This window comes from Plectropomus leopardus, chromosome 7 (genome assembly GCF_026936395.1).
Source record: "Plectropomus leopardus strain MGB_pleo_1.0 chromosome 7, ASM2693639v1, whole genome shotgun sequence".
Taxonomy (NCBI): domain Eukaryota; kingdom Metazoa; phylum Chordata; class Actinopteri; order Perciformes; family Serranidae; genus Plectropomus; species Plectropomus leopardus.
The window spans coordinates 12,305,540-12,324,867 of NC_142182.1; the positions used below are offsets into that span (position 1 = coordinate 12,305,540).

The window sequence follows — 19,328 nt, forward strand, 5'->3', positions numbered from 1 at the left end:
TCCCTTTATACGTGTGAAACAGTGGTTACATCCAGGCTCGTCCTCCGCACATCCATTCACATTGTTGGTAATTTAGCACTGAGTACTTGTGGAAATGTATCATTTAAAGCTGCGGCTGGTCGATTGTCTGTATGTTTGTGTACCATATTTGAGATAATAAACGAGTCACAGAAAGGCCTCCACTGGTCTTTTATCCTGTCCTGTCATTTACCCTCTACAGAGAAGCCCATCCTTCTTGGCTACAGTTCACTGTTTACGCTGGCAGGCCTGCATTTGCTCCTGCTGCCTGTGACAGCCATTAAAATTAGCTCACGCAGTGCCATAATGGTGAGCAGCTGTCACTGCGTAGACAAGAAGGGTAAAGTGCAGCATTACTGGAATGTATTGGACTTGGAGAGGGAAGGGAGGGGAGAGAATAATACCAGGACAATCGTTACTGTCTGGCAAAAGTCTCGCTGCCTTAGTGTGATACTAAATAAACATGCGCTGCTTTGGTCTGCTTTGCTTCCAGAATGGGGCGTTTTATCTGCTGAGATTTTTTTTGATCATGTAGAGAAAATATTAAACTTTTTTATCCACTTACCAGAAAAAAAACCTTTATAAACTGCGGGGGAAATAATCTTAGGATAACACATAAGATGGTCCGCTTCATTTCATCCCTTCAGTACACGCTGAACCTTTTTAATGCACGTGAGCAGTGTATTATTTACTTTATGAAAACAACCTTTGACACATTTGGATCACAGTCATTTTGGAATCTCTTTACAAACCACAGCCCAGAGTCACGTGCTAAGCCTGTGTGTATTCAGTAGTGAGAGTGAGAAAACACCCAGAGAAGGTCAATAAATACGAGGCAGTGTCCCAAACACCTCTGTGGCTGCAGGCAGTGCTTTACCTAGTGTGAGAGTCAGGCGATTTGACTTTGATGCACTGAAAATACCCAAAGGACATCTTGCTGAAAATTCATTTAGATTTAAACTGAGTCTAAACTATATATTTAACTGGATATAAACAATTCAAGCTGTTAAGTTGCATAACAAAAACACAAGATGAGTTCAGTTTGTTGTCTTCAAGTTGCTGTGAAACTTGTTGTGATTTCTGTCAATACACATAATGATCTTCTGTCTTCTGCAGTCTCCTCTAAAGACCCACAGCAGCATCAGTCGAACCAGGTTTCACTCAGTGTGTTTTTTATTTGCCTTTAAAGATCAATTGACCACACAGAAAGTTGTTAGTGATCGAGGAGGAGTGCTGGAAGGTCCCATCTCACTGTCATTTTTTTTCTTTATAAATAAACATGCCCCCGTGATGACTGGCATGTGACTTCCTGTGTCTGGCTGCGAGATTGAGCCTTTGTAGTCACATGAGGTATCTACATCATAACACTCAACAAGCACATGGAAAAACACCACAATCAGGCCTGCGCTCCATCACATGTAGGTGCTTCTACAGTGTGTGAAAGGCATCATTAAACAGAGCGGGGATACATATTCCCCACTATAATCTGAATATTTTCTGCTGTTTGTAATCCAATTGAGATCTGTCCTCACTGAAAAAATGTGATAATGTTTCTTAAGTTTAAAAATTGAGGACATTGCTGTGAGAAATCACAGCTGTATAAATAAAAACAGTTATGATCACAGTACTACAATCAGACAGAGACAACTGTGTCTCTTGGGGATGTCACAGATTTCTTAAACATTTGGATTCTGCCTTAAAGGCACCTTTAGTGTGGATGTTCAGTCGGTGTCTGTTCAATCGGACTTAATATTATTTGGGGAAAATGTGGAATTTGGCTTCCTCAATTACCCAAGAAAAGAAGACAAAACCTTTTTTAATCATTTATTTGGTAATGATTCTAGCAAGGTTGAACATAATATAAAAGTAGTCAAGGTTTAAAGTATGCTGCATCTCTGTACACTCTGTTGTGTAAATTATAAAAAAAACTCTCTTTTAAATCAAATTTTCTACACCAAAAATATTTCATTAAAAAACTTATATTTGTAATATTACTGTTTGTAATGTGATTTCTATCTTTCAATTGTGTGGGCTATTGATTCAACGTACAATCCGCACAATCGAGATCCCACACTGGAAACGTGCGCAGTTGTATTTGACGTCATTACGTCACAGCTCGTTTTAGCTAACGTATGTCAACATCAATGTTATCATGGCGGCGGCCGAGGACACCCGAGGACCGAACGATTTTTCAAAATTAGATTTACAACGCAAAAAAATGACTTTATCACGAAAAGGGGGACGACCTTATCCTTAACTTATCTGCATCAGGAAAATAAACAGAAGACGTGTTTTTAGACGGAAGAAAAGATTGGCTGTAGTGTATTTGGCTATGCTAGCAGTTAGCTAGTGGACCGCTAACGTTATTCCGCCCGTGAGGACCAGTTTTCCAGCTCCGTGACTGATATCAACGGATGGACGTTATCTAAAAGGAGCCAGGGTCTACAGATTGGTGAGTCAGTGTACATTTATGGCTTCATGTCAGTTTTACTTGTGTGTTTTATGTCGTTAACTAAACGCAAGACAGAAACAGTTGGCCGCTGTGCCAGAATAACATGAGAGGGTTTGCTTTAGTGTCATTTGAGCAGTGATGCGGTTTTTGTCAATGTTCATAATGTGTCTGTTTACGCTGGTTGATGTCATCTTTGTGTTAGTTTGTGGTTTATACCATTAGTGACTTGGCTGTTACTTTTCATTTGGTCAGCTGTATTTTCTATCGTAAAGCATTATTTTTGTATACGAAAGTGATCATTGTTGATATTGCTGTTCCCTGCTTGAATTAGTATGATATGATTTCTCCGAGAGCGGTACATGAGTAATTCTCCTGGTGGTGAGGAGGGTGTGCTGTCATGCAAATATGAACACTTTCTAAGTTAATTGTGGACCAATGAGATTGCCTGGTGGGAACTACTTGTTGTATAATTAATGATTTGGTTTCATTCTGATACTGAACAAAGGCTACAGGTGCTCAGTAGTTACATTTCATATCGACTTATGGTAATGAAAACCTGGAAAAGTCATGGAATTTCACGCTCATATTTTCCAGGCCTGGAAAAGTCATGTAATTAGTAAAAATTGTTGAACATTTTGGAAAAGTCATGGAATTTTGTTCTAAATGATGAAATTGATACAGCTATCTCCCATTGATAGCTCTATTTATAATGTAATGTATGATGCAGCACGCTGAAATTAGGTTTGAATAGAGTTTGGATCTGATATGTTTAAAAAAAAACACAGGGGAAGTGGGGCAGAAGAAAAATCTATATGTATTGGCCCTTGAAAAGTCATGGAAAAGTTTGGGAATTTTTTCCATGAAAATATGTGGGAACACTGTGTTTTGGATGGCCATCTTTTATAGTATGTGAACCTGAGTCATCACTGGCAGTGGTGTTATTTGGCCTGGATGTCAGATGTTTTATTAACAGCCCTTGATCTAATCTTCAATTCATGTTAATGCCCTCAAAAAATTATTATATTGTTGATCAGAAACACAAGTTTGGGGTCCATTTTGTCCTTCAAGTGGCATATTTTGTGTTGCTGGTAAGGGTGGAGCTCTTTTAAATACTTTATATACTGCTCTGAGGTTCGTATGCCAATACATCGTTATTTATTAGGTGATTAGATTTTGTACTATTAATCTGAGTCTTTAAAGTCACTAAAGCTGATGAAAAATGTAGTGCAGTAAAAAGTACAATATTTCCCTCTTGGATTTAAAAGAAGTATGAAGTAGCAGAAAATGGAAATACTCAGGTAAAGTAGGCTACCTCAAAATGATCTAAATCTTCCCGTTTAAATCTAAATCTAAATCTTTTCTACTCAATACGAATTAAAAACAACTAATGGTATCTTTAATATCACAACTCCTAGTTAATCTGGAAAGTTAAAATACAGTTTAAAGGGGAATAAGATGCTGGAGTGCATTTAGAAGCATTTTTTTCTTATTTAAAATTAAAAGCCCCCAATGTCCTCAAATCTCAGAAATGCCCCTCATCGCTGATGAGAACATGCTTGATATTGACCAGTGTGGTGTGTGTGTACCTGTGCATGCATGCATGCATAAAGTGAAAGAAAAAAGACTTTATGAGGTTTAATCTGGCTTTCATAGCACAATGCCAAGCCTGTTACTGGTCTCATGGCACTAGTCTGACCAAACCAAAACATAGCATTAGGTGACAAAAAACTTTCCAGTTTATCTTTGTGTTCCTGAAAAAGGTCTCCAGCACACCTCTGTCCAAAGAGTAAAACTTAATGCACACATGGTGTCTGCTGGGGTTGGCATCAACAATAGCAACCAACAAAAATGGGCCTAGGTCGAAATTCATTGCAGCAGCATGATTCACTTTCTGTTGGTATCAGAGGGTAATTTGAGGACAGGCACCACCAGTCAGTGTTTGCTCTCAGCAGCTCTAGTACTGGAAGGATCCTCACTGGCCACATCCTATTGCATGGCTCGTGCAGCCATACTCTGGCAAAAAATATCTGAGTCAGCCAAAACACTGTAAAGTATATCATCGTCCATCACATCCTCTTCAGCGTCCTCTGTAGCTAGTTTGCAAGCAAAGAGAACAAGAAAGTTCTTATTTAAACAGCATCAACAAGCTGAAATAGCCTGTTGTTCTCCCTGCTTACAGCTATGTCACTGTCATATCAAATGCAGTGCTGTATGCAGAAAAAACAACAGATTTTGCAGCTGCAAAATGCCTTTCCGGATGAAATAGTATGCACAAAGGAAGATATTGCTTGAATTGACTACATTTGCATTTTCCCATCAGTTTTATAACATTATATTTAGGTATAAAGCGCTCACAGATTCTCTTTCTGCTTGGTTTTTTATTCTTTACTAATTATGATGAAATTAACGGCAAAAGCAAATCTGTTTGAACATGAGTGAGGGTTTGGTCTGAATTGGCTTTCTCTGTGTATGACCTGCATGTGTGTGGTGAAACGAAAAAGAAGTGTGTGTTACTGAAACAAATATTTGTATTTGTAACCACAAACAGAATGACAGTCTTGAAAGAGCAAATGCACTTATTGACATCTTTTTTTCATGTAAATGCTCCTTTCTCAAGCACCCCATTCTGGGAAAAATAGACAGTATTTTTACATCATCCCCAGTCAATCAGCCTTTTTTCCGTGATTCAAAGAGAAAATTGCATTGCACAGTAATTACACTCTCCCTTTGGGCACATAGTTCATCTAACTTGTTGAGGAAACTGCCTCACGTTTACAATTCCCTGCTCAGCATGTATAGACTGTAGGCGACTGCTGTCGGCAGCTGAGATGAGAGTAAGTCTAAAATAAAGCTGAACGTCGGTGTAAAGTGAAGCATTTTAAACATAAAACCATAAAATCTGGCTGTTTCATCCCCTTTGCTCTTTTCTGCATGAAAAAAAAAACAACTGAAACATTGTAAACACCGTGAGATGATTTAGTTACCTCTGTCCAGCTGCCTGTCTGAGTCCCCCTTTCCTCACCCCGGCCCCTTCCCCCCTCCCTTTGTGGCTGCAGTAGTTTGACTCCTACAGGCTGTTTGAGTCATGCTGGCTACTGGCCTGGCATCCACCTTCGCAAGCCACAGCCCAGTTCAGTCTGGATCCAGTCTCATGAAGTATATACCCTGCCCAGCTTGTGTTACTGCTGTCAGGATCTGTTTTGGACTGTTTGGAGTATTACAGGGCTTACTTATTTTAGCTGAAAAGTACTTTGCTGTTATTTTTCATCAAGGATTTTATGCAATATTTACAGAGTTTATGTAGTAGAAAAAGAGACAAAACAAAGGTTATTCATGGCGTTAAGCTTCTCTAGTTGTGCGTCAGACAAACTAATACAGAATTATTTAAGAATTAAGACATAAAAGGATGCTTTACTAATATTTGCTACAGCATTTTGACCATATTTGAAATTCTTTAACGTGTGAAAACAAAGCTTAAGGCAGTGTTATTTAACATTTTGCAAACCATAATTTGGCATCACTCAGCTTGCCACTTAAAGCATCAGGAGAGCAAAGAGGCGTAAATAGACCTAGAACAGAATAGACAGTGCAGCCAGTATGGTTGCACTGGGATCTGATGGGTGGGGGGCACCTTACGAGAACAGGCCGTTTTCAGGCCGTTTTCAGAAGTATTTCAGATTTCCACCTCAGCGATAAAAAGAAAAGCCTACATTAAATTAAAGATAGTGCCATTTGCAACATATACCCTTTAAAAGGCAAACTTGTCTCCAAACTGGTTTTCTTTCTTCTTTAGGTTTTTTTTTTGTAAAATGGTTAGAGGCAGTCAGTAAAAAATGATATGCTTATTCTCCATAATAAATAAAAAAACAACCTATAAACTATTTAATTAAATGAATAAGGTCTTATGGTGTGTGTATGTGTGTGTGTACTTCATAACTAGTATGAACTAGGGCCAATATCTACCTTACTAATCATGATCATTAAATCTCAGTCGCTCAAACCAAAGGAAATTTTCCAAGACTGTGTACATTTTTTGAGTTAAGTAGAGGTTTTTGTCTGGCAATTACACATGAGCTGTGAGTCATGAGAGCAAATGTCAAGATAATTAGAAACAAGCAAACAAAAAATCATTATCGTGGAACACATATATAAATATATATTTGAAAATAGACTGACTGTTTTGCTTCTCCTTGTCTATTTATGTTATTTTTTGTAGTATTGGCAACTAGAAGTATAAAGTTACTCATATGGTATAGAAAATCTGTGCAAAAAGCCAATATAGTACAACTACCAGTTAAGGTAAATATAAACTGACATCAAAGAAAACACACTTAGGCACACACCAAAAAAGGCAAATGTCCCCAACTGTCAGAGTGTGATCACACTGTTGGCATCACCTTCCAACCTGATCAGATTCATCCCATCAACTCCGTCATCATCACCTTAAACCTTCTGCCACTGCTGGGAAGAGGGAGAGCCAATCTGAAGGCCGGCAAAAAACACCTGGTAACGGTGTTTCCACATTATAAAGGCACCGATGGCACAGACGATTGCTTGGGCCACGTTCAGCAGGATCTGGATTAGGAAGTAGAGTGCGAGCGTCCCGGTGATCTCCTCGCAGTCGCCGACTTCCTCGTAGGTGAAGGCGCGGGCTATGGGATCATCTTTATCCAGAGTGCACATGCAGTCCTCTCCCTCCAGCTCACAGATAAAGCTACTGGTCTGTTGGTAGTGATGTCCAGCAAACGCTATGACCAGAACTGAAATTACCAGGCCGATTGTACACAGGATGAAGTACAGGAGCTGCAAAGGACAGAGAACATGTCAGAGGGCATGCACTTTTACCATGAAAGCAGTCAGAATACCCTTTCTTGTTATTTTACTAAAAGTCTGGCTCCTGCTTTCGTCTGTTGTCTCATGATGATTAACCCAGAGTGCCAAAACTGTAGCTTAGACACAGACATGCTGGCTCAGTGCCTGTGGCAAGTTGAATTCAAAGAGATTACCCACAATACTACAAGGCAAGGCCTGACCCTCCGAGTAGGAGCCCAGCTCTTAGCACAGAGGAGACATGGCACATGCAACACTGCCCTGCAGCTACAGCCGCTTCCCACCTTTAGTGCACGTCCTGTGTGAGAATATGCAACAACAAAGAGTGTCTAAAAATACAGTTGTAAAATGTGACAGAGGCTTTGTGTTGTTGATGCAATTGCACAATCTCAATAACACTAAACCGTTATCTTAATCCGTTGCTTATATAACAGGAGCCCTCATTCGCTGCTGTATTTTGCTCTCAGTTACATGCTGCTTATGGAATTATACAAGTGATGAGCGGGGCTTGATTTGAAAGGGCATTTACGTCATTTGGGTACAGTTGTGAAAACTGGAGTATGGCTGGTTACAGGGAAATGTATGTACAGCAAGTGGATACAAGTACTACGTTTAACATGTACTAAACCAATGATCTGAAATATGAAAGCAGGTAGAAATCTAAAGGAGCCAACACTCATATTGTAGTTGTTTATAGTCCATGTGGTATCTAGGAATACTTAGTGAGCGCTTACAAACTCAACAAACTAACGTTTGAAAAATTGAGCATCTTGAAACAATAAATAATCGTTTGAAAGGGTTGTGAGCTGGCTCGGACCTTCATCTGACAACATAGTAACACTTAACTTCAGAAATATCTCTAGCTACAGCATATTTCCCCCTCACTCGACTCACTCGCTCCTTGCGCCAAGGGCAATTGAAATAAATATACAAACTGACTGTAAAGCCATAAAATTGCAAGCCAAAAAAATAATAATATATTAAGGCCATAAAATCACTGAGTTGTTTGAATTAATGACATTCATAAATCAAAACACATTTTTTAGGGCCAGATGAGGAGACACTGCAGGCTAATTGCAAATGTTCTGGCATACACGTTATTGGTTGGGAAACGGGGCGAAGAACGAAAGCTTGGTTGGTGACCAAAACCTGCTTGCTGTGAACCAATCAGCTAATGACAAAATTCAGTTACACTTTAGCCCAACATGTCATAGCTAGTTAGTTAGCTATGACCATGATTTGTTGAAAGTAATCACACCCATTTGGTTGGGAAAGGTGTCTGAGAGCAGCACAAGGAAAGTGATGTGGCCCAAGGTTTCAAAGGGTTAATTTGGCCTTATTTCTGATATACCATTACTTATAGGTGAAAAAGTGAGGAAGAAGGATAAAAACAGCACACCTTACACTGAGGAGTTAAGCCCAAACAAAGAAGTATGCATCATGTCGGTAACTACATCTTATTAGACAATTTAAAATTTCCAAAGACTGCTTCGTAAACTTTGCATACAAAAATGTCAATTAAGAAAATCCTTGTTATTTTGGTGAGTCAGACAGTCTGATGGTATTTAAAACTACATAGTGCATACACACTTAGAATTGGCCTTTCTGCAAAGACCATTTTGCAATTAGCTGCACTTCTTAAGGCAAAATACGAGTGAAGTGTTTTGAAACCCTGTCTTCACGGCGTATGTACATATTTGAATCTGGTATGCACACGAGATCCAGACCGGAAAAAAACAAGAGGACGTTGCTCCCAAGGATCTGCTTCTCGGTAGCAAACAATGGCGGGACTGATTTTAATTGCCTTCGAATTCCAACTGCACATATTGTATGGCTAATTAAGCTGTACAATCAAGTGGGATTAATGAATGTTCACATTCCCTTATAGGAATCCCCACAAAACTTTTTTAAACAAGAATGCAGTAAATGCCTTTCGCTCTGTCTTTTACAGATGCAGTTCCTTAAAGGGATAGTTCACCCAAAAATAAAAATTCAGCCACCATCAAGCCGATGGAAAGTTGGGGGCCTCCCCCACACACAGTAGTTTTAAAACAAACTAAGGGACTTGTAACTTGCTGCTGACTCCCCATAATGTGTGTGTGGGAGTTTTCCGGGTAGCATGTAAACACTGGCGTGCAGATACCGCAAGCTGTCATTGGTCTGGTGCGAGCGCACATATGTGAACATGGCTCCCACACTAGGAGCTTAAGGCTACAATCTACAACAATACTAAAAACATGTTTTTCAAAACAACTCGACATGTTGGGGCTTCAGGACTCGGACAGGCAATATAGAGACATTTTGTGGTATTATTATGTATTTTTTTAATGTTTGGATTCTGGTCACCATTTGCTTCAGTTGTTTGGGAGATGAGTGCAATGCCTTTTCCCCACGGACAGTGTTTTGTGTGTTGTTCCACTGGCATGAGGGTGAGTAGATGATTACTGAAATTTCATTTTTGGGTGAACTGTCCCTATAAGAACAGCCAGCTAAGAATGACAGTATCTCAGTGAGTAGAACATTGTCCTCTGCAAAGGTCTTCTCTGTCAAAAGAAAACACTAACCCATCTCATTATACCTTTTACAACAAAGACTCTACTATACGACTTTGTTCATTTTCAGAGACGTTGTACATTAATAGAGGGACCTGATTTGACTCCACATATGACATAAGAGACTGTCATTTACAAACTGATTTGTTCACTTCTGCAAACATTGTGTCAAACAGGATGTGACAACTCACCTTGACAATGAATTGCAAAGACGATCTCTCATCAGGGTGGTAGGTGATGAAGTATAGGATGATGCCCACGATGGCAACTAAACATAGCTGCAACAACACGTCAGAAAATATTTGACATAGTTTGATTAGATTTATGAATGAACCACGCATTTGTGTTATTGCATTGGTACATTAATGCTATTATGTATACCTACTGTATATGATGTACAGTATGTGTGGAAGATACAGTATAAAAACTTGTTTTAGAAAGTATTTTGCAGGTTTTCAGGGACGTCTCTTAATATTGCATGATTCAGCAGCAAGCGTCATCTGATTACATTACTATCTCCCTCTCTCCCTCTCTCTTTCTCTTTCTCTTTCTCTCTCACTCACACACTCACACACACTCCATCTCTTCGGTGCAATTGGAGTCTTGTGACTGGCGTGCAGCATCTTATTTAAATGTTTTTCTCAGGTTCTTAAGCACTCAGGATTCTCTGGAAAGTTCTTGATGACCTCAGTGTTTTTTGCTTGGCTGAATCTCGTGAGGATCTAACTCGGGATGTTGGTGTCCAGGGATGTTTTCGAGAGCAGATGGCGTCTGTGATAAGCTAGGATAGAATCCAAACAGGAACATCACGTTTTTTTCTCTGTCATCAAAATGTGACTTTAAACCTTATTTGAAAATATGATGTTAAGAAAAGTTTACCTTTTTGTTGTTTAATATAACAAATTTCACAGAAATTTCATTTTAAATTATTTTCAAGATTGCTAAAAGACATTTAACCAACAGTATCACTAAGTTACACTCAAACAGACTCTTAAGTTGCTGATAGCGTGTCACTTGTCATATATCAGCACACTTCAACTTTCTTTAGCACCTCAAATTACATTTCAGGTGCTTTTATTGTTTAGGCTTTAAGTTAATTTGCATTCAGACATACATCTCACACTCTTTAAAGGAAACTTCAGCTGCACTCATTTCTGACCTTTCAACTGATGCTTCAACTGCTCTCATGACATGTCCACTGTCACTTCAGTTGCTTTCATGGCTAAGACATTAACTGACAATTTAACATCCTTTATCTGGTAACACTTCAGCTGCTTTTACTCCTCAACTGTTATTTGAACTACTTTCAGTGCCCTCAAGCAAACTGACAACTCAGCTGACCGAAATCAACTGAAATTTCATATTTTTTTCACTGCTTATATTTTTAGTGATTTCAACTGATTTAAGAGCCCTGACACACCGAGCCGATGTTCGCTCAATGTTGGGCCGTTGGTGAGGGTCTGTCGCCCATGTTTTTCCAGTGTGCCTCACGCCAATGGTACTAGCTGACCCTTGACAGCTGTTTTTTGGCCCATTCAATATGTTGAATTGGCATCTGAACCAGAAAAACCTGTTGAAATCACTCTGTCTGTTCAGCTCAGTGCACAAGCAGAGAAACGGAAATGAGGAAAGAAAACAAACAGTTTAAGTCAAGAGGGAGTGAGATCAAAACAAATATGTTGTATTAGGTGAGACTCTTTTTTGCTATTAAGCTCTTTTGCAGAAACAGTTTTTTGTTATTGTTTTGTTCGCGCTGTTTGTTCTTTCAAAAATCAAAATCAGGTTGTGTTGTCAATGTGCTAACTAGCATCTTGAGTCTGTTGTATCGGTCTTCTGCTTTCCCTTTTTTTAAACAAATACTGACTCTCACCACCTGCTGGTATGGGGAGTTATTTCCCTCCACAGCGGCGCAGAACGTAGGTGTTACTTGACCATTGGCTGTAGTCTTTGCAGTGTGTTAAAGTGCAACTTTTTGGCTGAGATGTGAGGCAACGCAACACTCAGCCTCCATCACCACTAGTTGTTTGAGTCTAGTCCTGGCCTTAACACTTCAAATAATGCCTCAGCTACTGTCAACGCTAACACTTCAGTACCTCATCTTTAACAAACACATAACACTAACAACCTATTTTAGTATTTCAACTTTAAATGCAACCTAACTAAAATGATTTACATACAAGATTTTACATTTTAACACCAAATGTTCATTGGAAATCTTTGAGCCTTTTTGATAACTCAGTTTTGAAATTGAACATTTTATTACCCGCATAACCCTTATTAAAATACACATCTTATCTTAAACTGTCTGTTTAGTCAAAGTTAAACTTTTTAATGACGTAAATTAAATGTGCGGTGTATTAATGTGTGTGTATTTATGGTAACATTGACGAGGTGAGAACAAGTGTAGAATGCACATCACATATGCAAATAATAATTCGGCATTTAGATGCTACTTTGGCGTTCAGAGGCCAAGTTGAAATGTGACATGCTGTGATTAGCTGGCTCGTCTCATCACGCCAGATGTTGAGGATTTGTTGAACATACAACAAAAACAACAGAAGGTGCAGGCTTGTGTGACTGAGACGAATTGTAGATTCAGGTGTATGCATTCAGATGAATATGACAGATGGAGATTTATTAGAACATGACAATACCAGTGATTTCCCATGCCTACAGTGACCGTCTGGCTGAGACAGGTGGGTGAGGGCCAGCGTTGGCATGCAGTGCAACGAAAATGAATAAATCTTAGGGTCATGCAGAAGAATCAGAAATGGGAGACTCAGGGTCCATGCAAATGTAGTGGCTGATGTACGAGCGTAAGGATGGAGCTTACAATGATTCCAGCCCAGTGTGGCGTCTCCCTAGCCAGAAGTGAGGGGCTGATGGCCAACATAAGGAAGGCCACGACTGTGACGGCCACCCCCAACAGCAGCTGGAGCAGGGCGACGAGCAGAGGGAAGCGACAGACTCTGCACTTATGACCGTCCTCTTGCGCTGGGCTTACATCTCTCTTCTTCTTCTTGCCCTCCTTCTTGTCAGAGGAACCTTTCTGCCCCTGCCCCATTTCTCCTCCTTTCTTGACACTCTTTTCCCTCTCTGTACTCTCGACTTTTACTGTTGCAGTGTTTGGGGTGGATGAGCGTGCCTGCCGTCTGCCACTCTCCCCTTCCCTTCCCCTTCCTGCCAAAGCCTCCTCTCACCATAAGCCCAGCTCGGCTGCTATTTGAAAACAGAGAAGGCTCTGAACTAATATGGAAAACATTTGGACTGGATTCCTAAAGCGGCTCCAGTGCCACATATAGAGCAGGCAGCACACTGTGGAGGAAAGGAAGAGGAGGGAAGGGGGGCAGGAAGTCACAAAGGGGGATTCCAACATACGACAGCGAGGTGATTTCATTTGGAGTTACATTTAAGACAAGAAAGGGAAAGTATGGAGGGAAATCAGCAGGTATGAGTTAATGAAAAGCCAGCCGAGAGGAGGTCACACTTCATTTGAGAGCAGGAGTGATTGGATCATTCTTTGTCAGCACTGTTACACAAGAGAGCCATATGCTGCCAGCCAGAGAGAGTCACATGACTTACAGGAAGAAGTAATGTGATCATAAGGCATGTGAGGGCATTACAGGGGCTCAGATTTTAGTGTTTTTGAGCACTTAAATGTTCACAAGAGAGGAACAGGTGTCCCTGACAATCAGATTAACTTCCTGGAGTCAGTTATAAAACTTTTTAAAATTATTAGACATATTGAGATGGAAGGTTCTGGAACTTTATTACTTTCGTCAGTCGTAAATATTTCAATGATAAATTAAATAACACCGAATTATTTGTTGATGATCTGATAATTCAGTGGATAGTAATTGTTTTAGGAGACATATCATAAAGTCAGAAAATCTCCTAAGCAATTATCACGCCAGTCTTTGTCACATTATTTTTTATATTTTATTATTAGATGAAGACACTGGGATTAAAATGAGAGAGCAGCACCCTCACCGAGATAGATAAAGAAACCTCGACGCACGTGTTTGAGCACACAGCTGGGCCGGTGCCATGGTTACTGACAACGCAGCTTTGAACGACAGGATGTGTGAATAGGTTACCCTGAACTCCCTGCTCCGGGCAACAGCACAGAGTGGCACTCACGCACGGCGTGCACACGCGCACACCTCTACCATTTGTTTACGCACTGTGTTTACTTCTCTGTGTTTTAACTGTATGGTTACATGTATTGAATAGATATATCAGGAAGTTCCCTGTTATTTTTTAATGACGTAACTGCATTGTTTTTGAAAAGTGATAGAGGATCATTCCGGACATGTGGATTCCTCCCAAACTGTGACTTTGTACACGATAATTTGATTTCTGTCTAATTTTTTTTATCACATTATCAGTCCACACTCACCGCAAAGCTCAAGCTGCGAAGTTTACGACCCAAAATATATTTTAAAACCGTCTTCAGTAAACTGATACTTGTCTGTCTGTCCTCGCGGCTGTGCGCCTTTTTCCCTCTGCTACATTTTGCGCATGAATCACGTTTCAGTGACCAGGTCAACAGTGTTTGGACTATATCGCTATAGGAACAACGGCGATAGCTGCTCTAACACGGAGAAGGTCTAATTACCGGACTTTGTGCTGGTGCAGACTACACGTGAGTCGGAAGCTGTTCCCCACCGGAGGCGCGCGTGCGCTCTAACCACAGCACCGACGGCTTTGCAAAGTGGCAGCTCAGCTCAGGGAACTATAGACATCAGTCTGAAGCGAAGCTCCACCGGAGGACACGCACTGTGCATCATCTCCCTCAGCCGTCCGTGTGTTGCTCGTGGTCGCGAGATACCAAACATTCCCCAAAGAAGCTCAGGAGCGGAGAAGCAGCAGCAGCGGAGAAGTGATGGATGAAAGGATACCGCATTTACAGGACAGGCAGTTTATGGAGCACGCCGATTTCTTGGGGTGAGTGTCGCTTTTGGCAAACTCTGTCAAAGTCTGTCTAATGAACTGTTATGACAACCTGGTGAATAACCGGACACTTTCCCCCGTGCTTTAGGGTGGATTACCCCTCTCTCTACATGTGCAAATCCAAAAGAGGAATCAAGCGTGAGGATGGTGGGAAGGTGCGTGTTCTTATACAAAGGCAATTTAAATCTTTAGTTTGGTTTCATCAAACAACACTTGTGTGTATGATACTAAACAAAATGTATAACTATATCACAGTAACTTTTTACACGTGTGTTTATAAAAGAGTAAACGTTTGTATTTTTGCCAGCAGGACGCATACAAGTTACCACACCGGTTGATAGAGAAGAAGAGGAGAGACAGAATCAACGAATGTATTGGCCAGCTGAAGGATTTGTTACCCGAACATTTGAAGCTGTCGGTGAGTTCACGACACAAAAAAAATGTTTTTTAGTGCTTGTACCTGGTTGTACATGACATGAGACCTCGTAACCAGAGAGCTGAATCTTTCTTTTTCTTCATAGACGCTCGGGCATTTGGAGAAAGCAGTTGTCCTGGAGTTAACGCTGAAACATTTAAACGCACTGACTGCTGTCACTGAGCAGCAGCACCAGAAGATTATTGCTTTGCAGAATGGTAAGATGAACAAACTCGAAGTTAATAGATGTGTTTTGCATGAAATTGCGCTGTTTTGTCATTTTCAGTGAGATAAGGGGCATTATTAGACTGTTTGGATTACAAGAAACTTTATTTGTGAGAACAAATATAGGCTATAGTGAACAATGCGCATTTTTCGGAGAACGTGCTGTTGACAGGCGTCCCTTTTATCTTGACATTGGCTTATAATGTGCTACACGACAGAATAATCAATCTCTGAACTGCATGTCTCGCAGGGGACCGGTCGATGAAATCTTCCATTCATGCAGACCTGGACGCATTCCACTCCGGGTTCCAGGCCTGTGCCAAAGAGGTCCTGCAGTACCTGAGTCAGTTTGAGAACTGGACGACACGAGAGCAGAGGTGCGCGCAGCTCATCAACCACCTTCACAAGGTGCTGGCGCAGTTCCAGCCCGGCGCGCCGCCGCTCCAGCACCAGCTACCCGCCGGAGACGCACAGGATGGGCAGAAAGCCGACAGCCAAGCAAACTGTGTCCCGGTCATCCAGAGGACCCAAGGCGGGGAGCTTAACGAGAATGACACAGACACGGACAGTGGATACGGCGGCGAGGCTGAAAAGAGCGAAGGCAAAGACAAAGAATGTGAGCGCAATAAGGCGCAGGGACCCAAAGCAGTGAAGATCAAGCAAGAGTTTGGAGATGATCGCGCTGCCAAAAAACCAAAGATGAACTGGCCTGGGAACGGGTTAGGGGGCACAGACCCCACCAGACCCGATCTGGCGTTTATGAACTCTCTGATGGGAATAAGCAGTGTGGGACAGCAGACACCTATTTGCATGCCTTTCTACTTCATCAACCCCTCAGCCGCGGCTTCTTGTATGCCTTTTTTCGACAAAAGCAACATTGAAAAGTACATGTATCCAGCGGCGGCAGCTCTTGCATCCCCCTTCCCCTGGCTATACCCCGCGCACGCGTCAGCAGCGGCGGCCGCGGCTGCTGCTGCCGCTTTCCCCGGCTTGTCTGTGCACTTTGGAGCCTCTTCACAGTCCAAGGACTCCCACAGTCCAGACAGCGACGAGTCGCACGAGGCTGAGCTGGGCTCACCTGAGGAGCGCGAGGAAAGTCCCGCGAGTGAGGACGGGGAGGGTGACGAGGCTGAAACGTTCCAAGAGAGCAAGAAAGGCGATCAGTTGTCTGCTGGTCAAACGAGCTAATTTGTCTGTGTTACCTCTCCATGCATTCTGCTGAGGAGTTTATGTATTTCATTTTTTTTTAAAAAATTAGGCTAGTTTTAAAACGAGGTTTCACAGAAGAGTTTATCATGTACAATATCTTGGTGAAACAGGGGACAGTTGTGACGGCGCGTGTGCCTTTTGCACTTATGCTAGACTAATCAATCTAAATGATTATCGACAATGATTGACATTAATACACGGCTGTCTTGTGCTGGAGTTAGTTTTTTATCCTCTTTGATAAAATATTTTAAAGTGGCAGCATTGGTGCCAAAACTTTGAGTACTTCAACAGTGCGCAATATCCCAATCAGCGAGTCTCTTTGGATGTATGAAGTTGCAACTGACCTCTGCCAAGGTTATTAAGAGCCTGGCTCTGACTCTGACTGTAAATATTATTACCTGGAAGACAGTCTGATTCTTTAACATGTAAATGTGCACTAAATGGGCCTATAAAAGAAGTGCTCCCGGAAGTGTAACGCCCACAGTACCTCATCCCCCAACTTTGCATTGGGTAGGCTGATTGGGAGGAAATTAATGGTACCCCCTCCCAACACACACACGCGCACACACACAAACACACACAAACACACACACACCATCATCATCATCATCAACAATACATACAAAAAATAGCTATATACACATTGATGATAATGACATTTTCGGAGAGGTATAATACCGGATTGCCCTGAGTTTACTCTGCGTTCCTTGACTTGTCTGCGAGGAAAGAAAAAACAATCACTGAAATTATTCAGAATAATGAAAAAAGAAACCCTTCATTCACAAGGGGGCTGCTTGACCAGCATATTGCACCGTACCCTGAATGAAGCATTTCAGCACAGAGATGCAGTGACCTCCTGTACCTCCAGGAAACATTGTAGGATAGCACCTTATAGATCTTTGATATTGAATGTACCTGTATTTTCCCAGCTGTTGAAGTTTGTATGTAGGATGATCTTTACTCTTTGAGACGTAAAGTGCACTTTTTTTCTCTTTTACTCCCCCGAAACAGTCACCTCATCATTTTGAAAGTCAATCACTGTAGTTCTACACTTTTCTTGTGTTGAGTTGTCTTGAAATAAAGAAAAAAAATCATTTCAAAAGAGAGATCAGAGATACCACATGCTTTGTGATGATTTCATGCAGTAAAGTGGTGATTAAGTCATTTGCCAGATTTAACAAAACACTTTTTATTTCGGGCTCTTTCAAGGCAAAACGATTCAAATCATAATCTGATTTGAAAACCTCACACCCCACCACACAGCAGACTACCCCCTGATTCTGTGTTATATGCTATCATTATGTAAAACCTCGCTTTTCAAATGTGTGACAAAGGTGGGAAAGAAGCTGTGGTCATGTGACCATCACTTATGATCATTGCAGTTTTCTGAACTTTATCTTGGCCTGTTTTCTAAGAGATTAATTCCTGCAAGTGTAGTGTTGTTCGGCTTTTTTAAGTTTTCACACGTGACTGAATAAACAGATGATTTTCATTGTATTTTGCATACATGACATTGCTTTTGTAGTTTACTTCAGCTGGTTTTGCCTCAAATCTGTTATCAACTGTTATATAAAGTGGCATGTGTGTATGTAAATAGTTTTTTTTCTGTGAATATACCATAAAGTATACATGTCAATGTCAATGTTGTAGAAGTCTATGGATTTTTTTAAAGATTTAACTGAGCAACTGTTGCACATTTTCGTTAATGCTTTACACATATGCTGTTCTAAATTATTGCTGATGAGTTGTAAAATAAATATCAAAACTAAACTCTGCAGGCTTCTTTGTGTTGAACACGGTCTCACATGTTAGCAAACGCAGGACAACTTTAGTGAGCATGTGTGAAACTGTTGCAATAAATATGTACATATGCAATATTTAGGTCATGGCAGACAATATGTAGTGGAAGACATCAAGTTATTTATGCACAAGACAAACAGTTCAGAGCAAAGTTTTATGATTAAACAACACTGAAATTCTAGTTCATGAAATGTATTGTTGATCAGACTCTAATCAGCTGACAGGTCACAGCAGAGGAATGTACAGTGTACAGTAAGCCAAGGCTTTAAACAAAAGTCATGTGATAAAAGGATGATGAAGTGAGATTATCCTCAGTCTGTACAGGCTGATGAAAAACAAGGGGCCTCCTCCCAACTTGTCAAAAGCTTTAGGCAGGATCAAATCCAGTCTTTGTTGTTGCCATTAACTGGCTTACTGCAATATTATTTTAATCTGTATGCATAATTTCAAACAGCTTTGAAACTTTAGAGTCTGATTTAATGCTTTCTAGTGATCCTGGCAACAATGAACTCCAATTACCACCAACTTATGCCTCTCAAGGTTTTGAAACAATGGTGCCTTAAGTTGCTGCTGCTTTTTTCAGCAAATTTACAGTGTAGAGGCAACAGCGGCCCCTGTTTCCATTTGAATGACTTCTTCTTTCTCTGCTACAATTACACATTCATTACCAGTAAGTTGTAGTAACCAGTAACTTTGGAAATGTTGGCAAATGTATATTTGTCTTTATTTTTCCAGATTTAAAACCCCTATTTCATTCTTCTGTGGGGAAAAACTTGCTTCTTCCTTAATTCTCTTCCAGCCATATTGCGCCCATGTTTCTACCATTCTACCAATACTGAGTAAATGTCTCCATCTACTGGTGAAAAGCCTGTAG

General features: G+C 40.8%; 2 protein-coding genes across 3 annotated transcripts; one reads left to right on the plus strand and one right to left on the minus strand.

The window, feature by feature from the left end:
- Window positions 1-1,828: 1,828 nt before the first annotated feature.
- On the minus strand, window positions 1,829-13,144 carry sspn (sarcospan (Kras oncogene-associated gene)). Its single transcript, XM_042496481.2, has 3 exons — window positions 12,686-13,144; window positions 10,044-10,130; window positions 1,829-7,273 (listed from the first exon to the last, which is right to left on the minus strand). Exons 1-3 carry the CDS (start codon window positions 12,914-12,916, stop codon window positions 6,914-6,916), a joined length of 678 nt encoding a protein of 225 aa, XP_042352415.1. The 5' UTR covers window positions 12,917-13,144; the 3' UTR covers window positions 1,829-6,913.
- Window positions 13,145-13,869: 725 nt separating this feature from the next.
- Window positions 13,870-18,424, plus strand: bhlhe41 (basic helix-loop-helix family, member e41). Of its 2 annotated transcripts, none has more exons than XM_088079964.1 (5): window positions 13,870-14,799; window positions 14,894-14,960; window positions 15,113-15,223; window positions 15,327-15,438; window positions 15,696-18,424. In XM_088079964.1, the coding sequence occupies exons 1-5, from the start codon at window positions 14,738-14,740 to the stop codon at window positions 16,631-16,633; spliced, it is 1,290 nt and encodes a 429-aa protein (XP_087936090.1). In that variant the 5' UTR covers window positions 13,870-14,737; the 3' UTR covers window positions 16,634-18,424. The 2 variants fall into 2 exon arrangements, with proteins under 2 accessions (XP_087936090.1, XP_042352808.1); XM_042496874.2 differs by having other exon boundaries at window positions 13,874-14,799; window positions 15,116-15,223.
- Window positions 18,425-19,328: the final 904 nt, after the last annotated feature.